This window comes from Sceloporus undulatus, chromosome 1 (assembly GCF_019175285.1).
Source record: "Sceloporus undulatus isolate JIND9_A2432 ecotype Alabama chromosome 1, SceUnd_v1.1, whole genome shotgun sequence".
Taxonomy (NCBI): Eukaryota; Metazoa; Chordata; class Lepidosauria; order Squamata; family Phrynosomatidae; genus Sceloporus; species Sceloporus undulatus.
In genome coordinates, this window is record NC_056522.1 from 142,622,179 (window position 1) to 142,644,331 (window position 22,153).

General features: G+C 41.4%; 1 protein-coding gene across 1 annotated transcript; it reads left to right on the top strand.

The window, feature by feature from the left end:
* The first annotated feature begins 669 nt into the window (after positions 1–669).
* GFRAL (GDNF family receptor alpha like) lies at positions 670–20,664 on the top strand. Its single transcript, XM_042457500.1, has 9 exons — positions 670–796; positions 1,901–2,041; positions 8,101–8,250; positions 9,577–9,957; positions 12,057–12,107; positions 15,117–15,447; positions 16,713–16,963; positions 19,831–19,926; positions 20,639–20,664. Exons 1-9 carry the CDS (start codon positions 670–672, stop codon positions 20,662–20,664), a joined length of 1,554 nt encoding a protein of 517 aa, XP_042313434.1.
* The last annotated feature ends 1,489 nt before the right edge of the window (positions 20,665–22,153 follow it).

Genomic DNA, 22,153 nt, shown 5'->3' on the forward strand with positions numbered 1-22,153 from the left:
GGACAAGAACTATGGTTGAGATTTGAATCAAAGTTTATATTCCTCATAGTAGCAGGAGGTGCAAAATATCTGTATGTTGCCCATTAAGGTCAAAGAAATGTCACAAGGTGGAGGGCCAGCCTTATGAGATGGCTCACTGATCAAGCCTGTATCCCTTTCTCTATCCAGCCCAGGTCACTGTTCCTGTAACTATCATTCCTTGTTCTATTATTCTGCAGAGGTTAATGGCACTTGTGTCCTCTTCTTTTCAATTGGACTTAATGTATCTATCTGTGCAGTGGAGTACATCTTCAGACATATTAACATCAGTCAGTACATACTTATACTTTTTTTTTGGGGGGGGGGGTTATATAAATTTATGGGCAGGTCTGAGCCTGCCTGAATGCTCCTACTTTTAGAGAAAACTGTGCTCTCAACATGTTAGTTTCGGTTTGCAGAATAATTTAAAAAACAAGAATGAATTGGCATACTCAGATTTAAAATGCAATATATTAATGTATCATTCAAAAGGTCATCATATTAAGTCTGTTGCCCTAGGGGGGATACAGACAGGTGGCTCCATGCCGCCCATATTTGCCCCTCATTGGTGCCACGCAAGCCACACAGCACGGCACCAACACACTCCCTAAAAAGGATCCGCCCTAAGCGGCTTTTTTTAAGGGCGTCATAATGACGCTCATATGCCATCATGATGACATTTCTGGCGAGCGCTGTTTGGGCACTCGGACACCCGCGCATCATCATCACATGCCCCGTGTGGACAGGGGCATTGCAAGATGGCGCATGGTTGCTGAAAGTAGGGCTGGGCACGTATGGGTGCCCAGCCCTATGGAGCCCTAAAATTGGTCCCAGGCAGGTGCAAAGTGCTAGTGTGTACCTGGCCTTAGTTATCTGTCTTCTCTGCCTGCTGTATATATTTTATCTATGAAAGAGATGGAAAGAGAAAGTGCAGCTCCCTAGGTGCTGGACTGAAAGTCTGAGCAACTCAAGCCGACATAGTCAGTGATGAGGAATGCTGGAAGCTGCATACCTATATTTCAACATCCACATTTTGCCAGCCCTTTTGCAAAGAGAATGTCCAATTGAACTTTTCTGCATAGCCACGGATAGGACTGTAGCAGAAATGAAATATTTGCTTTAGGACAGCCTTCTCCAGCATGTTGGAGCCTTGTCCAACCCTGTTGCACAACTCCCACCATCCCCAGCAAGTAAGGCCAATGAATAGCGCTTACTGCAGTTAGTCTGAAACACCTATAAGCCACTAGGCTGAAAGAGGTCCCTCCAGAACTCCTTTTCAAAACAGCTAATTCAAACTAAAGTGATAATGAACAGAGGCTAATGACCTGTTTAGGAAAACAGTGAATGCTTGTTCTATAATCAGTTGAAATCGGGGTAACTGGAATTAACAGGCATAACCTTATTTAATATACAAAAAGTGACCCCTTTTCATTCTACGTAACATCCCTTACCAATCTGATCTATCCAGATATGATGGACCATAATCCCCAGCTAGTATCTTCAATGAAATGTCTGGCTGGGAATAGGAAGGATTCGAATCCAACACATCGGGAGGGAACAAATTAGGGAACATTTTTATACAGAATAAATTACACACTATTCTGCAAGAGAAAGGCAAGAAAGCCAATACTTCTTGTAAAAAGAGTGGATTAAATCTAGGATTTGTCTTCCACTAATAGTAGGTTTCCACACAAGGATGTTGCCCCATCTGATTTTCAGGAATTCCATCACCTGCCTCCTGCACTACAATTCACCCCATTCAAAGATGTCCATAGCATTTGCTATGGGAGCTGCCATCAGGAGGAGAGGACAGGAATATCCTCTTCTGCTAGCCAGTTTGGCCTAAATTTGGATTTAACTCTATTCTCTCTCTTTCTGGCAGTGCTTGCACTACATTCCATGAGTGCATCTACTTTGCACACCCAAATCTCCAGATGTCAACAGCTGAAAGAGAAATGCATTACAGCAGGGGATGAATGTGAAAGTGTCTGGCATTTACTGGAAGAAGTTTGCTATGTTTCAGGTAACTATGGCAAAGCCATATGATGCACTCTGGTAACAAAATTACTGTCTCCTATGCCTAATCTGCTTCTCACAAACATTAACTTTGAACTGAATTTCACCAGACAGGGTTTTTCTTCTTCTTTCATTTACTAACTTTCTTTCAGTTCAATGGAGAGGAAAGGCAGATCTCTCCTTCCATGTGCTGCAACTGAAATGTATGGGGGGAAGCGCTTAAGGATGGTGTGTGTTTCTATCCTTCTTTGGCATATCAACTTGCTGGTGTGGCTACCAACTCTTCTTTGTGCTGGATGCATATTCATGAATATTTAGGGCTACTGTCTTAAACACCTTTAAGAACTGGGGCTTAGTTCTAGGAAAAGCACATTGGCCTGTTACAGACTGCCAAAATAAAGCTGCTTGGGGTCTCTTTGGAGGTATGCTGTTTAAATGATGCATGCATCCTAAGAATCCGGAAGCTGCACCAAAGCTGCACTCCAGTGCTTAGGAATGGAGTGTGGCTTTGGCACAACCTCCGGACTCTTAGGACCCATGCATCATTTAAATAGCATACCTCCAAAGAGACCCGAAGCAGCTTTATTTTGGCAGTCTGTATCAGGCCATAGAGTTGTATTTCAGGCCTACAGAATATAAATGCAATCTTAAACATGCTTACTCAGAAGTAAGGCTCTCAGATTTTAATGGGATTTACTCCATATTATGCATGTTTAGGATGAAAGTTTCTGTTATTTTACTGAATCTTGAATAACAACGTCCATGTGATTTTAAAATCATCAGCAGCAAGGTACTGCCTCTGTTGGTGTAATCTGAAGTTATAATGTCAAGCAGTGGAGTAAAGTTACCTGGGAGGAGGCAGAAAGAGTTAGAAGCTGATCTGGCTCCAGATGCTATGCTGGAAGAGGCTACTAAAGCAGTTTCATTCCTTCTTCCAACCTCTAGTCCTTTGCACTTTGCACATACTGTTAATCAGACAGCCATAAGCTAGTACAATGCTTTTGTTCCTACATCCACTATTGTAAGTGGATTTACAATAAGAACATAAGAAGAGCCCAACTGCATCCATGCAAAGACTCTATAATCTTCCTGGGGAAGCCTTGAGATCTGAGGTGAGTCCTCATCCGTGGAGTAGGCTAATGTCCAAATGAAAAATGTATTGGAATTCTGTGGTCTCAGGAATTTCTAAAGGATTAAAACCAAATTCATTTAAGAGGCAGGTGGCACTGCTGTCAATGGTCCCCCCCCCCCAATTTAGTAATGGTAGCTTTAGTATCACATGCTTCTAAGAGGGGCTACCTTGCAAGCACCTCCAACTTTGCCCTGTTTTCCAAGATGGGGTCTAAATTAAGTTCTTAATGCCCACATTAAAGCACCATCTGAACCATCAAAGATTGCCTCTCTGTGTTTGTTGACTCTGAAAATAACTCTAACCCCAGCAAGGCACACTGCAGAAACAATCCAGTTTGAGACCACTTTAATTGCCCTGGCTTAATGGTAGAGAATTCTGGAACTGTAGTTTTGTGAAGCATTTAGCCTTCTCTGCCAGAGAGCTCTGGTGCCATAATCAACAGCAATTCCCAGGATTCCCTAACACTGAGCCAGGGCATTTAAAGCATTCTCACACTGGATTATTTCTGCAGTGTGTTTTGGCCTCCAATGGAAGCAACCTAAAATGAGCGTTGGAGAAGCAGGATACAAGTGTAAGATAGCAGCCTCCCACTCATGCTTCTCAGTAACAGCTTCTGATATAGACTCATACAGAGAACATTCACAGAGATGTGTATCTTGACTAGTAGGTGTACACTAGTCAATTATCCTCCATGAATTTCTCCTATCCCCTTTGAAAGCCCTCCAAGTTGGCAGCTATCACTGCTTTTCGTGGTAGTGGATTCCACTGTTTAAAATCTTAAATTGGCCATAGTAAGACCAATCCTAAAGAAGCCCTCCCTTGACCCCCTGGTACATAATAATTATCGGCCTGTTTCGCTGCTACCATTTTTGGGAAAGGTGATCGAGAGGGCGGTTGCGATCCAGCTTCAGGCGGTCTTGGACGAAACGGATTATCTGGACCCATTTCAAACTGGCTTCCGGGCGGGTTACGGGGTTGAGACGGCCATGGTCGCCTTGGTCGATGATCTCCGTCTGAGCATCGACAGGGGAAGCGTGTCCCTGTTGGTGCTCTTGGACATCTCAGCGGCTTTCGATACCATAGACCATGGTATCCTTCTGGGGCGCCTCGCAGAGGTAGGAATCGGGGACACTGCGCTCCAGTGGTTCCGTTCCTACCTCTCGGGGAGGTCCCAGATGGTGCAGCTGGGAGACGTGTGCTCCGATGAGAGGCCCCTTAAAACTGGGGTCCCTCAAGGGGCCATTCTGTCTCCCATGCTATTTAACATTTACATGAAACCGCTGGGAGAGATCATCCGGAGACATGGGGCGCGGGGTTATCAGTACGCTGATGACACCCAAATCATTTTCTCTATGTCTCCGACTGATGCAGTGACTGGGGATGGCGTCTCTCCTCTCGTGGCCTGTCTGGAGTCAGTAATGGGCTGGATGAGGGAAAACCGACTCAAATTGAATCCAGAGAAAACGGAGGTACTAGTGATAGGTTCCCCTGGTCCAGGAATGGCGGTGGTTCCACCTGTCCTGAACGGGGTCACGCTCCCTGTGAAGGACTCCGTGCGCAGTCTGGGGGTGCTTCTTGACTCGTCGCTTCACCTGACTGCTCAGGTGAATGCGACGGTCAAGAGCACTTGTTATCAGCTTCGGCTGATTCGCCAGCTGCGCCCATACCTGGCCCAGAGGGACCTAGAAACTGTTGTACATGCTCTGGTAACTTCGAGACTGGAGTTCTGCAACGTACTCTACATGGGGCAACCCTTATACCAAACTCGGAAGCTGCAAATGGTGCAAAATATGGCAGCCCGGCTGGTCACTGGTGCGTCCAGGACCAGCCATATAACACCAGTTTTAAAAGATCTTCATTGGCTGCCCATTCACTTCCGAGCTCAATATAAGGTGTTGGTAATTACCTATAAAGCCCTAAATGGCTTGGGCCCAGGATACCTGAAGGACCGCCTCTCCCCGTACATTCCGCCTCGCACCCTCAGAACGTCTGGGCAGCAGCTACTGAAGGTGCCTGGGGCTAGGTTGGCCTCCACCACTCGGAGGTCGTTCTCCATAGCTGCCCCAGCCCTTTGGAATGCGCTGCCCACAGAGCTCCGCTCGTCTACTACCCTGGCCCAATTTAGGAAGGACCTCAAAACCTTCCAATTCCAACAGGCATTCCCCGAGTAAATATCCTGTGGGCCTCCCTCCTCTCTTTCGTGGCCAAGAGGTTGGGCTTTGGGGCTTTACTGTTGGTTTGTTTTTAAATATGTTTTTATTGGAATTGTTTGTATTTTAATTATGTTGTGAGCCGCCCTGATCGGAGGAAGGGCGGCATATAAATAAAAATTTTATTATTATTATTATTATTAAAAATATATAGTAATAACATGTACGTGTGTGTGTGTGTGTGTGTGTGTGTGTGTGTGTGTGTTCAATGCACAAACATCTCTCTATAGTGGGCATCCTGTTGGTTACTTCCAAGTAGAGTACACACATTCAATCAGTTATTGAATGGCAAATCAAAAGGTACCTAAATCCCATTGAATCAATAGGTCTACTTTAGTCAGGAGTAAAAACTGAATTTAGGCATACAGTTGAGCAATATCTTTATGATCATACTTGTTTGTGGCCACTTTTATAGATTTTGTTTTTACTCAGACTACTAGTGTGTGTCTGTGTCTTCATGTGTGCATGCACACATGAACACACATTTTAAGTATATCTATATCTGTCTTGGTCTTGATCCCTTCTATAATGTTAAGGTGGAGGGAAGCTACTCAATCCATGATTGTTTTAAAGAGCCTGATTTGAATGTTCTGGAACAAAATGTACATCAGGATGTACATAAAACACATTAATTGTCAATATTTTATGGTTGTTTGCATTGGGGCCTGTGGATTTGATACAAACACTTGTTCCTGATGTGCAGCCCTGCTTTGGAGACTCAACTATCCTTGATCAAGAGGTATTCCTTCTTGACTAAGGGTTAGTTCTTTACACTTTACAAACACCCATTTTTCCCACTGGATTTTTTAAAAAGACATCCATGTACTTGCATGTTAACTCTATGTTACACTGTTCGACAGTGGAATGCACTCCCTCGGAGGGTGATAGAGTCTCCTTCCTTGGAGGTCTTTAAACAGAGGCTGGATGGCCATCTGTCAGGGATGCTTTGATTTGGATTTCCTGCATGGCAGGGGGTTGGACTGGATGGCCCTAGTGGTCTCTTCCAACTCTACGATTCTATGATTCTATGATAGCATTGTTAACAATTCCAAAACCAAACCAGACCCTCTTGTGGCATGTTACATAACCTATGGTCTAAGTCAAATATTTGCTCTTGGCCAAAGGTAGATAGCCAGTCTAAAGTTAATACAAAACAACACTAATAAATCCTAGTCTTAAATCAGAAGGAAAATCTGACACTTTCCATTTGTGTGTATCTTTGCCACCAATTCCTCTGATCAGTAATAAAGGGGACAATTATGTATATTTTAGAAAACTAGCTCTGCCATAAATGAATTTCTGCCATTTTAACTGAGCAGCTGGATCAACATTGTGAATAAACCTCAGGACACTCGTAAAAGGAATGTGTGCCACTTAGCACATCATGCACTGAGTATATTAAAGTCTTCTGACTTTGTTAATTGAATTCTGAGTACCTTCCATCCTTCTCCTGGCTGCCACCTCCCTCTCTATGAATAACCTGTGGATGTTGCACAAGACTAAAAATGCAATCTGTTGCCTCTCTCTATTTCTAAGAAGTACTAGGGCCTTTCAAAACACCTTTGTGTTTTATTATCTTGCTGAACAAGTATATCTTGAGTTTATAGTAGCAGAATGTTCCACACTTTTGTACAGCTGCTGAAAAACAATTATCTTGGCCATAAATCAATTAGATCATAATCAGATTCATTAATTAGTAGTAGGGAGCTGCTGATGAGTAAACAGCAGAGGCTGATGGTTTCCACATCAGATGTGTGTTTGTGTGGGTAATTCCGGGTTTCATTCTGAACTTTAAAGGGGGGGGGGGGGTGTTAACTCTATTTTCAAAGTATGTACATGACACATTTCCACTGTATGTTATTTTGATGTTCTAGCTGTTATCTTATCACAGAACAGATCAAGATGTTTTGGGACATGGCTCGGATTATTTTATACATGTTTGACATGAAATCACTAGGAGAGTACATCATTTTTTTTTTAATGTCTAAGCAAACGGTTTCCTTCAACATGGATCCATCTCATGGACCTTGTGGTCACTTTCTGCCTTTTCCATTTTATTTTACATGGTACTGAACAGATTTCAGCCCCTTGGATCACTCCCTTAAATTTTGGAACAAAACCCAGAACAGTGTCACCAAACCACTGACATGGAAGCTGCCAGGTGCCACTGTGAGCAAATACTTGACTAATATCCTTAACTGTTTTCTAGCAAAGTCAGCTTCCATGCCTTGGACAGGAGGTGAGGGACCTTATATCCCAGGATGAAACTCAACCTGTCTAGAGTCCCTCCAGGTTTCTTCACCCTTTTCTTCATGACACCAGCATTTGGTGGGTTGTCAGCATTTGTATGGGCTTTTCATATTCTACGAGCTGTCTCTCCTAGTGCTTTGTTACTGATAAGTAAGAGCTTTAGGCCAAAATGTTTTGGTATTTTGGTCTAGTTGCATTTGCTCTTGAACTCACCCACCACTGGAATGTTCCCCATCTTGAAAAGTTTTCTGAAATTGTATTCAACCACCACACTGAAAGATTTCCCACCAAACTTGGATGAGAATTGCCTTTATCAGATATAACCAAAGAAATAGATGCAACCCATGGTAGACTATGGCCTAAATGAGTAACAAGTCTCTGAGGTACAGCAGGATTCTTTTTTTTTTAATGGTTGTATTGTTTCTGCCTTCTGATTGGGAAAATACTAACAGCAATTGTATTTTTGAAATCCAGGCAACAGCTGTGTTGTGCAAGATTCAGCTAACTGCAATAAAATCATCCAATTCTTAGTTGATCAGTTCTCAGAATTTAAAGATTGCATGTGCACAAAGGATAACTGCAGCATGAAAACATTCCAGGTCAAGGAATGCTCCAGTCATCAAGGTAACAGATGGATTTTATCTATGACACAAAATGTTTCCCTCCAATGTCCTCTAAGAAGCATGAAGGCATTTTTACTGTGTTTTTTTCTGTGGGGTGGTGGAGTTAAAGGCTTGGAAAAGCGGAGTAATGCCACTTTTCTTCTCTTATGGCATAAATCTCTGCAGCTTGCTACCTGTGCAGAGCAATGGAAAGGATGGAGTTGGAGGTAAGGTTGTGTGCTCCATTTTGTAATCATTGCAGATTTTGCAGCCTTCCTCAATCCCTGGTGGCTGGTGGCTTCCATGTAAGGGAGGCAATGAATGTGATCTGGGTGTTGTTCTACATTTTAAAGGAGGTGTGCAATCCTAGGAGATGAACTCTCATCCCAAAATAAGTCCAGCACCTTGGATAAATCCTTTCAACTTCAAACTAAAGCCTGAAATGTATTATTCACCCCACTAACATGAAAGCTTCCAGCCAGTACTGCCCACCATTCAAAAGAGTGATCATTGAGTAGTCTAGATCTGGAAGCAGCTTTTCATATTATCAGTTTTACACAGGACTTGTTAGGAGAACAAGAATGTTCTTGAAATATTGGGCATTGCCATACAACATTGGAATACATAACACCACACAATACCATACAATACAAACATGTAAACATATAAACCCTAACTATAAGACAAACACGTTAAAAACATAAAGCTGTTTTCAGATGCTTCCATTTACATAGTTCTGAACCTTCCTTCTTCAAGTGCATACACCTTGTCTTTATTAAATAAAATATATTTTAAAAAAAGAAAAAGAAATATTGGGCATTGCTTGGAGGAAGGGAAAAGATTACAATAGGAATCAAGTATTGTGAGTTGTAGTATCACTACAGTGTAGTATATGTGCTAGAGTGTTGGGTTGGGATTTGGAATATGAAATTTCAAGATCTCTCAAAGCCTTTATCTTCTCTCAGGGTTGTTCAAGTGGGGAGAAGTAGCGTTATGCAGGCTTCCTCAAGTCTACTGAAAGAAAGATGGGATGTAAAAGTTGATAATAGTGTAGCATGTAGTGGCTGGTATATTTGATGAATGGAAGAAAGTCCATACAAATAAAGTTTATCATCCCATTCTCTTGCAACTCCTGTTTCCCTTCTCAAAGCCATTCTGAGTGATCTAAGAGCCCTTCTTAGAAATTTCCTGGCAAAACGTCTTTTAACAGCAAAGATTTTTCCTTTAAATAACAAGACATATATGGAAACCCTGCCTGCTGGGGGTGGAGGTGAGGAGATATGAAACATGCTGCCTTGTCATCAATTTATCCAAATGCTTTTTAACATTATCCAATTCCTTTTGACAGGACAACCAGAGCATTCCTCGTCCACACGAAAATTTCCACAGCAGACCAAATCCCAAGTAACGGGGCTCATGGGCTTGTTAGGCAGAAATGATTGCTTTGTTGCCAAGGAACTGTGCCGAGGAGACGATTCCTGTTCTACCCGTTATAAGAATTTCCTGAGAGCCTGCAGAGCAGAGACAGCCAAATGTAGCCTCCCAATGGCAGGGCAGCAATGCTTTACAGCATGGAAGGAGCTGCAGAGGACAATCCTGGGGAACTGCACCTGTCCAGAACCAGTGCAGAGAAGGTGCACAAAAATCTGGAAACACATCTTTAACAACACCTGTTTAGACTATGCACAAGGGTTTTACAACCCAGCCACCAGTAAGGAAAGCTACACAGGTGAGGAAGCTCAAAGCCTCAATGCAGGTAAAAATGTACAAGAATTGTATATTTAAATTTAACCGTTTTTTTAAAGTAGCAATTTAGAACGACTTTTCAGCTCTACTTCCTTGGGTTTTTCTGACACTTATCACTATTCTAAAAAGCTGCATTGTTTTACTTTTGCCTGTTATGTTCAGGAGATAAATGAGAGGTTGGCATGCACTGAGAGTCACCAAGCTTTCTAGCTTTCTTGGCTCGCTTTTATTGTTTTAAACAGAGTTCTGTTTTCTCTTACAAAAATGAATGGATTTCACATGGATCCACAGAAACATTTAGGTCATAATCTACAGTGTAGCAAATCAAAAATCCTCTGAAACACATTATCACTTACTTTCCATTGCTTTCTGTAAGATGGGGAGGCCTCCCCACATTTAAATGGGATAAAACCAGATATTAAGAGATTGTGTATTAATACATTTTAATTTATTTAATTAATATGTTTTTCCTCTAGCAAAGTATTTTCTTCAGGGCTATGTGCCAATCAGAATTATAAATTAAGTGCATGCTTACCTTCTACTGACCAATCACAAACCAATGAACACTAAAACCACATGCTATGATAGACGTCTTTCACTGCTTGGGGGAGCACCTCTGCCAAACATGTGACAAACATATCTCTGTCCTTTAACCCCCAAAGCCACTGATCATTGGGATCAGTGGGGTCAAAAGCAACAAAAATTAGAAGGAACTTTGATTATTTTGAAGGTGAGGCAAAAAATGGCCTCCAAACTGCACAAGAATTGGCAGCAGTCATGTACTTTGCAGCACCAACATATTTATTTCACAAAATACACATTCAGACATGATTACATCACAGCATATTGCCATTACAAGTAAACTTCTGAAATAACACTGCACGCTACACAGCTGGTTGTGAAGGGGTTTTTCCCATTAGAAAGTCTGAATGTCTGCTTCTTTAAGGATAGTAGGTAGGGACCATCCATGACTGTTGCAATTGAACTGGCAGAAAGGCAGAACTTATCTCTCAGTAGAGCTGATGGAAGCCTTGCTTTCCTCCTTTGGGTATGGGGCAATGTGCAGCATTCAACCTAAATCCAGTCCTTCTGAGGAGTGAAGTGTGAGCCTTCTGCCATCTCAGTTTGCCTCCTGACTGATAGATTTCCCAGTGAGTTTGCTGAAGAAAATCTCTTGGAGAAAAATGTGTTTTTCCATGTTTACTGGAGAAAGTTTAGCATGCTGAAGCACATTGCAGCCACTTAATAATCCTTCCTTTCCCAAGTAAATTTATATTTTGTAAGGATTGGACAGTGCTTGGATGAGTTACCTGTTTTGGACTATAGCTTCCAGAATCCCTTGACCAGTATGGCCTAGAAAAATAATTTCCCCAAGCTTTTAATCAGGAAGCAGTAGCAAGTAGTGTGAGCTATAGTAGTGAACATTTTATAGATGGCATCCTTAAGGCCTTGATAATACTGCTGAACCCAAGGAATTACAACATCTTGTAAACCGCAGTTCCTTCCATCCCAGTGGCAATAGAAATACTTTAAAGAGGGAATGGACAAAGTACAACTCTATATATTGTTGAATTGCAACTCCCAGCATTTCTTTCTATTGATCATATATTTAGGGCTGCTGGGAGGTGTAGTCCAAAGTCTCATCACTTTCAAGCGAACAAGCTGAACATGGCAGAACTACTAAGGATTACTACTTGGCTGTTTGCAGGCTTTGGTGGGCTCCCATCTATCCATAGGTCCTAGCTCTTATTTTTGTTGAATACTGACACCAAATAAAATTGCTCCTCTTCTGTAAACTTCTAGTTGTAAATGAAGAATCTATCTACTTAAGAAATTCAAATACTGTAGTATGTACAGTTCCGCCTTACTAGGAACAGAATAGTAATTTATTGCATCCTCATAGTCAATAATAATAAAACCCACCAATATAGTGTGTAAATTTACAGCGTTTTATAAACAAAGGTTAATGATGAGGATGATGATGATGATGATGATGATGATGATGATGATTCTTTTTCTCCCTCCTTCTCCTCTCCTCCTCTTCTTTTACCATTGTATACATATGCATCTCTTTTGTTGCAGATCGGATGAAAATAAAATCACAGTGGAAGTCATCAGCCCTTTCAAACTATGGTAAATGTCAATTCTAAACCTATTTGTATTCATTTGTAACCTGCAAAGACTATGAGTAATGCGGCTTGAGACCACATCAGGCGAATCATGCTGTCCAGGTGTTTCTGGATTATAACCATAGACAACATCTCTCATTTTTGGGTATTCTGGCTATGGTTGCTGGGATTTATAATCCACCAACATCTGGAGAGCCACATGATTCCCACCCCTGGATATTGCTACAGTGGCGTACTGGGTGGCTTGTGATAACATCATTGATCGTGTATTCCTGCATGGGAGAAGGTTGGACTTTGTTCTCTTCCTCATGGTCTCTTCCAGCTCTATGATTCTATGATACAATGATTGTTAGTATTGCATATGGGAAGTGAGCCAGACTATATCATATTTAGCATTCACAATATATTATGCACACAGCATCACAGAGATTTTGTACACTGTCTGTGGTGACCACAGCATTTACAGGAAAGGTAAGCAACATGCACACTGTGGGCTTCATGTGATTGACTGCCCATTTCTGCAGTACCTCCCCCTTTCAAAAAGATTAAGTGGTGTGGCAATGGCAACTTCCTTTTTAAATTCCCAAATAAAGTGGGGGGGGGGGAGGTTCATATATCTTATTGTGAAGGTAAACTATGGGGCTGTCATGACGCCAGCAGCCACCTCCATCTTTGCCAGATTGGGGCCATGGCAACCACACACTGTGGCCTTTCCATGGTGCAAAAAGGAGCCATAAAAAGTGGGTCCTTTTTGTGCCCTGGAAAGAGTGCCATAGCCACCGCCACTTTAACTTTACAGTGTTTCTTTGCACTGCATCACCTAGATGCAGCGCCGAAGTAGTACTGTGATGCCACGCATCATGTGGTATGGCATGTGGTGCCATGCAAGCCAGGGGGTAGAGTCTAGGCATGAGTCGTATAGATGCTATGCCCTGGCTCTGCCCCCAGGCCGGCCATATTTCACCCCCAGGCCAGTCTGCACAGCCCCTAAAATCCCAGAAGTCTCTAGAAGTGCAATTCTTTCTTAAAACAATGCGAACACTCTTTTTAAGAGAAGTCCATTAAGCATATAAAAACATATTAAACCACATACAAAACATACAATACATATAAAAATCAGCACATATACATTAGATGTCAGTACTGACGCATCTCCATTCAAAAATCCCTCTTTCTTCTAATAGCCATCAAACATATATTTTCATTCCTTAAACTTTCTATACGTCTCCTCCACTTCCTTCTTCATTATCTCTTTCAGCCTTTCTCAGTTATCTGTCCTGTCAACATTTTCCAAACACTTAATCATACCTTCATTATCACATACATTGGACCTTTGTTATATGCTGGGGTTTGGTTCCAAGATCCCTCGTGTATAACAAAATCCGTGTATGCTCAAGTCCCATTAAACATATTGACATAGCAAAATGTTGTCCCTTATAAAAAATGGAAATCAAGGTTTGATATTTAAAATGTATACTTTTTTGGAACATTTTCAAACCGTGTATGTTTGAATCTGTGTATAAAAAATCCATGTATAAGAAGGGCCAACTGTACTTCTTCCTTCTACAAGCATACTCATACATTCATTCTGAGTTCCTTTCTGTCAGTACACACCCTAAAATAGTTATCCTTATGCCTTCCTTATAGCCGTACATTTTCTTAGGACTCTTACATTTCTATTCACAGTCTATTTATTTTACTATCTTAAAACACTAGTATGCTTATGATAAATACAATATATCATTTCTCTTGTCCATCATTCTCTGCTTAACAAATGTGTTCTCTAAATATTCGGTACTGCCGCTTTACCCCATTTCCTTTTTAGAAACTCATATAAAACAAAGCATACACTCTTTGAACATCTTGTTTCAAAAGAAATCTAATGGTCTTTTCTGAAAGTGTTTCAGGAGCTCCCTCTTCTTGCTGATTTTGCTTGTTTTGTGTTCCACTTCTGTGTTGCATACACTGGTTTACTGCCCTGTCAAGGCTGACCACATTTGTTAGCATTTCATTTTTTTAAAATAGTTTGTATGAAATTCTATTCATAGCCACCAATTCAAAACAATTTTGAATAAGAACAAATGAATCTGAGAGAGCCAAATTAAAGCAGTTGCTTAGACTTGATGTATCTCCAACCATCCAGAGCACATTTGTGGAATTTACAGGGAGTTGCATGGAAAGTAGGAATCTGCTTTGTCATAGGTGCCACTTTCATTGCCTGATGTACACTTTCATATTTCACCCAATAATAAATCCTATTAACGTTAATGAATTAGAGCCTATACAGACTGGCACTTTGTTCCAGACTGTGGGCAAAGTCAGGGTGCAGCTTCCTCACATTGGATGCTCTAACTCTGCCTCCAAGGTGTTATTTTGGCACACACTAGTCTACACAGTGCATGCCATCATAGTGCAACTCTGGCGCTGCATCTACATGGTGCAGTGCTGAAGGGGCATCATAAAGCTGCGCAATGGCAACTATGGCACCCTTGTAGTTTTTTGCGCTCTCCAGAGGCCAGATCAAGGCCATGGCGTGAGATCGTCGTGGCCCCAATTTGGCCAGTAAAGGGGCAGCTGCAGACCACCCCATTGAGGTGTTCTGTATAGCCCCTTAGTATAGTTTGAGGCCATTAAAGCTGATCTGAAAAATGGAGGGCAGAAACCAGAGCGAGTGGTTTGAAGACAGATGATGCAGCAGCTGGATCTGGTCAATTCAAACAATGAAAATGCAATTGCTTTGGGTTTTGAGGAAAAGTCATGGGGTGCACTCATTTTCTCTCCTGTCTGAGGTGATACCAGTTGCCTTTTTATCATCTGAATTGCCCACCCCTTTCTCTTCCCTATTCACCAATACACAGCAGGGGGGAAAAGAGGGATCCCAGAGTCTGGCAGCTGCTAGAATGGGGTGGGTTGGATGGAGCTGGTCCTACATCAAGAACACTCTGCCTGCTTTATGTAGGACCTCAGCCATTCATTCTCCTGTCATCTTGTAATCCTTTTGTTTTCTCCTCAGAGTACAAACACCGGCAGTCCTGTTTCCAACTAAATGTGGAATGTGTTAATGATGAAGTCTGTAACAGACAATTAGCTTTATATCTTCGAGTTTGCCAGGCAAATGGAACACAGTGCAAAATGAGACAATGCCAAGAAGCACTACAGTTCTTCTATGAAAATATGCCTTTCAATGTTGCCCAGATGTTGACATTTTGCGATTGCATGCTGTCAGATGAAAATTGCCACCAGGCCAAAGGACTCCTTCATGGCAAACCATGTGCAGTCCATTTGGTTCCAGCACCTTCATGTCTTAGCATAATTCACACATGCCAAGCAAACACTCTCTGTCGGTAAGTGAAAATACACTGTGCATCCATAAGACTGAGCAAGGGACTTAGTGTTTGAAACTAGTATTTTTATATCTACTGTAAGGCTCAAAGAATTGAGGATTTTGGGGTTCTACTGGAGGCTTGACAAGGCTGGCACACTGTTCCCTCCTGCTGCTTCTGCCATTACTGTTTCTACTCTTTCCCTGATATCACAATTCTAATATTAATGCAAAGCTCAAGATAGAGTCATGTGCACACTACCACTGAAAACATGGCAAGAAACAAGACAGTACTAGGCAGCCAGCAGCAGAGATACCAATTAAAGTGTTAAACATGCTGAGCTCCTAGTTGTTTTCAGAGGACAATCCGAAAGGAATATATAGTGCCATAGGATGCTGATATGTGCAGCTCATGAATATTCAGGGTTTCAGATGTGGAAAAGTGTGATGGATTTTTTGTTTTTGATAACAGATCAGTTGCTGTTTTAGAAACTTGTCAGTGGGCCATATTTGAGGTCTAAGCATTATACCCGTCTTTAGCATTTCATAAATATTTGTAGTCCATACCTGAAATGGGGGAAAGGAAAGCAAGTGACACCTCTGGAAAACAGTGATGGGATAATCACTATAGTATCATGACTAATAGGAAAGATCTGCTCTTTTGTCTCTTTCACACTCTACAATTGTAGAACCAAGATCCCACTTTTACTGGCTTGCCTGCATCCTATGTAATCTGGGATTTATGGTTTCATGAGGTATTATAGCACAATGATAAAGAATTCTGAATATGTCATGAAATTAAAAATCCTAATATTCTACAGACTGGAGCATTGGCACTTGAATAACATCAGAGTGTAAAATTGTGTAGTAGGAAAGAGACCTAAATATTTGACATCTACCTCTTAAATTTCAGGTCATCCCCTGAACCACAACCTATTCTTACTGTTCACTTACAGCATCTATTAGCTATTTCTACATTACTTAACATAGAGGTTGATCTAGCCCCTAAAAAATTGTACACTCCACCGCAAACAAAGCATCTTTAATCCATATGGCTTGGAAAGAAGTAAGCACATCCCCATTCCCATTCATTCTCGGAAAGTATAAATAAAATGCTTTGTGTTGGCTGGTGAGTGCCCAAACAACTTTTCATTTTTTTGGTTATTTGTCTCAGAGGAAATGATTATTTTCTCTTTTATTTTTGCAGTTTGCTGATCCATTCTTTAGTTTTTCATGCAGCCCACAATGAAAGCAAACAGCAAAATGTGACCTCTTATGTTTCCACAGGGTCAAATATGAGAATTTTACATCAAAGTGTTTAAAATACATCAGCCAAGCATGCCTTGAAGATAAAGCCTGCCTACAGTTTTTGGACAGCAGTGATCTGATTTGTTCTGACAGTGATGAGTGCAAAGCAGCTTACATAAATCTGAGGGGCTCTGCCCTTCAAGTTGAGTGCTCTTGCGACACCACTTCAACGGATGAACGGTCTGCATGCAAATGGTTCCAACAAGTGTTCCATGGCAAATCCTGTTTCAGTAAGTTGACTTCACATATCATCCTCTTCAAAGCACTGAGCTATAGTGCAAAAAATCCTCCTAATTGATCCAATCTCTGAAACTCTTTACACAAACCAACAGAAATCTTCTCACTTTCACACCCTTCTACCCAAATCTTGTTCCAGCTAGCTGAGGTTATTTTTGCATCAGTTTTCAAGAACAGGTTACACGAGGAAAGGCATGGCATGTGAAACACATGAGGCCTCTGTAAGTCATTTTTGCATCTCCAAAGTATGCCCAAGCCACTTTTTAAACCACTGTACTTGGTATGGAGAAGAAACCTTAGCTTTCCACTCAAATGTGAATTTTAATCAAACATTTCTCTCATTTGTCTTAAAGCAGGAGTGGGGAATCCTTTGCTCTCCACACATTTTAGGCTTCAAGTCCCAAAATCCCTCCCCATGGATATACTGCTTGGACTATTGTGAACCCATAGATTTGAAGGGCAAATGTTTCCCCACACTGTCTTAAGAGTGTCCTTAGTGCCTACTTTATTCATGCAAGGCAATGAAAACCAGCACTACAAAACTTCCTTTCATATTTAGGGTGAATTTTCAAAGGCTATCCCCTGTATAGGAGGGCTGACTGTGTAAAGAGCTAGTGTCGATATAGACAGTGTCACTGAATACCAAAAGAATGTGCTTGGCTCTTTGACCATTTACTGAAAAACAGGGTTTGATTATAAAAATTGCTTGGTGAGAGGAGTGCAATGCCAGAAGGATGCTATCAAAATCTCTGAGAAGAAAGCACTTAATGGTAACATTAACAAATGCATAAGTATGGTGTTGGTTATGAGGACCACAGTAATAATCAAATGATATCTTATTAGCATTTTTTATTCCCTGAAATCCTGCACAAACCATAGAATCATAGACTTCTAGAGTTGGATCTCTTCACAAGGAGCATGCAGGAACACACAATCAACGCACTCCAAACACATGGCCATCCAGCCTCAGCCTCTGTTTAAAAACCTCCAAAGAAGGAGTCTCCACCACTCTCCGATGGAGTGTGTTCCACTGTCGGACAGCTCTTAATGTCAGAAAGTTCTTCTTAATGTTGAGGTGGAATCTCTTTTCCCATAGTTTGAATCAATTTCTCCGACTCCTACTCTCTGGAGCTAAAGAAAATAAACTTGTTCCATCCTCAGTGTAACATCCCTTCAAATATTTAAACATTGCTATCACATCACCTCTTCACCTTCTCTTCTCCAGCCTAAACATATGCAGCTCCCTAAGCCACTCCTGATAGGGCATGGTTTTCAGACCTTTCACCGTTTTGGTTGCCCCCCTTTGGACATGCTCCAGCTTGTCAGTATACCTCTTGAATTGTGGTGACAAGAACTGGACACGTTTCTTTCTTGGAAATTTAATTAACCAAATTGATACAAGAACTTGAACTTCTCCTTTTTTGACCTTGTGGTCATCCAATACTGACTGGTATCTTGTTAGTGAGATACATATCTGTAAGTTGCATCAGGCATGAGAGCAAAAACAGCAACATTGTACATTGTGGTTGTGCATTGCACACCACACAGAATTATCCAGTCATTGACATACATTGAACAGTGTTACTTTTCTGCATGAAGGTTGTGCAGTGTTGGCAAAACATATCTTTGCATGAGGATATTTATGCTATGCTGAAGAGATGGGTAGGCTCTTTGGAGAGACAGCAGATTTGATGGAAGTGAGAGTAACTTGCATTCAGGGAGGATGCAGGATTCCTCCCCATACACCTGCCCAGTATGGCTTAATAGCTTAATCACACTACCCCTATTAATGGACAAGAGAAGGGGGAACCTACACTGAACATTAAGTATGGAACCTTCAGGCCCCATGTCCCCTCTACTGAATTGAACATTTATTGACAGTGATTGATTTGTGACGGCATTTTGATTAGTTTATGATGACATTATAATTAATTTATGATGGTAATATGATAGATTTACTAGTGCATTGTGACTGATTCACAATGGAATGATAATTCATTTATGATGGAATGGTGACTGATTTATGGCCAATTTGTGACCAATTTATGATTAATTTATGACTCTGTTGTGGCCATTTTGAAACCCAAGTAACAGTGTCTGGCTCCCTTTTGTCCTGGCTTGCTATGCTGAGGGGAATGTTGGATTGCAGCTAAAAAGTCCCCATCCCTCCACTGCAATCAATTAAATGGCCTTTGGCCTTTTATTTCTTTTACTGATTTTTTTTGTTTGTTTATTGGTTTTATATACCATTTACCATTTTATATACCATCATGGTAGGTTTTATTGACTTTTTGTGTTCTTTGATTGTAAGCCACTTCTAAGACCTTCAGATGAGAATCTAGTTAAAAAAGAGATGAATGAATGAATCAGCTCATTCAATATAATTCATCAGTCAGTGTCATCACTATGCCATGAATTAGAGATCCCACTTTATCATACGGTGATGGGGTTTTTGTATACTACACTAGAATTTTCAATCCACTTTGTCTTGTGTCCATTCTATTTTCTAGCAGCAAGCCCCAAGTGTTTTTTTAACCTGAATAGTACCATCCACATAGATGAGATAAGTTTCAGCAAGCTTGGAAGAACCCTAATGTTTTAGAAGTACAAATAAACATTTTAAAAAACCACCATAACTTAGAGATGGGGATATCAGGGGTGAACTCATAAACAGCCCAACAAAGTTTGATCAGCTGACTTAAAATGTGAAGGGCTGGTGGTTCACAGATAAAATGGTGTAACTTGTAAGCAGGTATAGTTGTTTGGCTGGAATACTAAGCAGAAGTGCTGTTGTTGAAACATTTATTTGCACATCCTGATTGGATTTTTGATTTCTTTCTATATTCTTTCCTATTTAAAGATCAAATATCAGGTGGAAAAGCTGACCTTCATTCATCACTTGTGGATCTAAATGGAAAATTACTTCCTGCAACCGGTGAACAGTCTTTCTCTTATGGTAAGCTTGACTTTTAAAATGGGGAGAAAACTATGGCTCTGAATCTTATTGGTAGTCCCAACTAGAGTAGACTCATGGAACCAATTGCTAAATGATGAGTCAATGATTCAATGGGACTCCTTTAGTTGGGTCAAACAATGACATTTGGGGATCACACGGTGAAGAGTTGCATGAATCGCCTAAAACAAAACGAACCTCAAAGGAAGAGCACAAACAATGAAACCAAATACTTTTCAAAATTATTTTCAATATACAGTACTGATATAGCCTGCTTCTGGAGTCTGAGAAATTCAAAGGGTTTCCTGTGAAGTCTATTGCAGACATAGCTGGTTGCCTTGCCAAAGCTGTTTTCTCTTTCTGAGACATGGAAGTAATTAACTCCATAAATCCAGTCACATTCAAGTGGGCCCAACTGAACCATCAATCTATCTCACTTCTCTGGTTTCCAAAAAGCTGCAGGCAGTATGATGCTTAGGCCAATGGCTAAAGTGCAGGTGGCAGAAAACACATGGCCTTTTTCATGTGGCAAAGAATCCTTTGCATAAATAGCAGACAGAAGCAGCAGAGCAGAACCACAAAAGCTTGATTTGCATTGCACTGCATCTTATAGACAAAAGCACTCACAGGCTTTGTGATCTGGCTGCCATGACTGCATCAGAGTTGGAACACTAATTGGTTCTGTTCTGTTAATTATACACTGTATGTGCAACAGGAGGTGAAGACAATGTGATGGAGTAAAATCATCATCATCAACAACAACAAAATGTCCAGATGCTGTTGGCTTTCTGGGAATGTGGACTCCTAGCATCTATGAAACATTCACCTCTTCTTTTTTAAGTGCTTCCCCATCTATTTCCAGTTCAAGGAAGCACCTTCTCATGCACATTATCTTGTATTGTTCCATTTGCTCTCTCTGTTGGAAAGACTAGAGAAACCAATACATTGTCTAGCCCACATTATAATAGCATGTTTGCAAGGATATCATGTGGGACTTTGTTGGCCTTACTGAAATCAAGATATGCTACATCCACAATATTCCCTTTATCTACCAAGATTGTAATTCTCTCTCTCTCTCTCTCTCTCTCTCTATATATATATATATATAGGGATAAGATTAATCTGGCATGACTTGTTTTTGAGAAACCTGTTGACACTTAATAATTATGGCATTCCTCTCTACAGACTCTATGGCGGGTTACAGACAGCCATAAAGGACGTCCTTAGGACGTCCCATTTTGAAAAAGGGGCGTCTCTTCCAGACGCCCCTTACCCTATCACAGACAGAGTCCGTGACAAATGGTGGCAGCTGTTCCACACGGCCGCCGCCATTTTGACATAGCAGATGCTCTGTGTCCGCACGTTGCGCAGTGGAAGTGACACCGTGTGTGCGCCCTTTGGCACTCGCAGCGCCTCTTCCGGGTCCTGAGAAGGAGCGTGATTTCCGCACTCCTTTTCTGCAGCATCTGGGAGCCGCGTCGTTTAAAGGCTGCAGTTCCCGGATGCTGCAAGTGGAGGCGGAGCCAGACCGCCGCTTCTCGGCGGTCTGTAACCCACCAATGTAATGATCTACTCTAGAATCTTTCCTGGTATTGGTGTCAGTCTGACTACTAGGTGGTAAGGTCTGACTAGGTCCCTCTTTTTGAAGATGGGGACAACTTTTGCTATTCTCGTCTTTTGGGACCAATCCTGTTCTCCAGCAATTCTCAAAGATTATTGCCAGTGGTTCTGTGAATACTTCTGCCAGTTCTTTTAATACTCTTGGGCTGCATCCACACTGCAGAAATAATCCAGTTTGATACCGCTTTATCTGCCCTGGCTCATTGGTATGGGATTTGTAGTTTCATGAGCTATTTAGCCTTTTTGGTCAGACACCTCTAGTGACAAAACAAACTACAATTCCCAGAATTCCATACTATTGAGCCATGGTAGTTAAAGTGGTGACAAACTGGATTATTTCTGCAGTGTGGACGCAGCATTGGATGTAGTTCATCTGACACTGGAGACTTGAATTTAATTAAAGTAGCCAGGTATTCCCTACTGTGTCCTCTGCTCAATTTTCCTGAGGCAAAACCAAGGCAAAAATGTGTTGAGCAGTTCTGTCTTTTCCCTGCTCCCTTTTAGTATTTCTCCACACAGAGGCCCTACCATTTCCTTGTTCTTCCTTTTGCTACAGATATAACAAAAAGCCCTTTTTGTTATTTTTAACCTCTCTAGTAAGCCTGAGCTC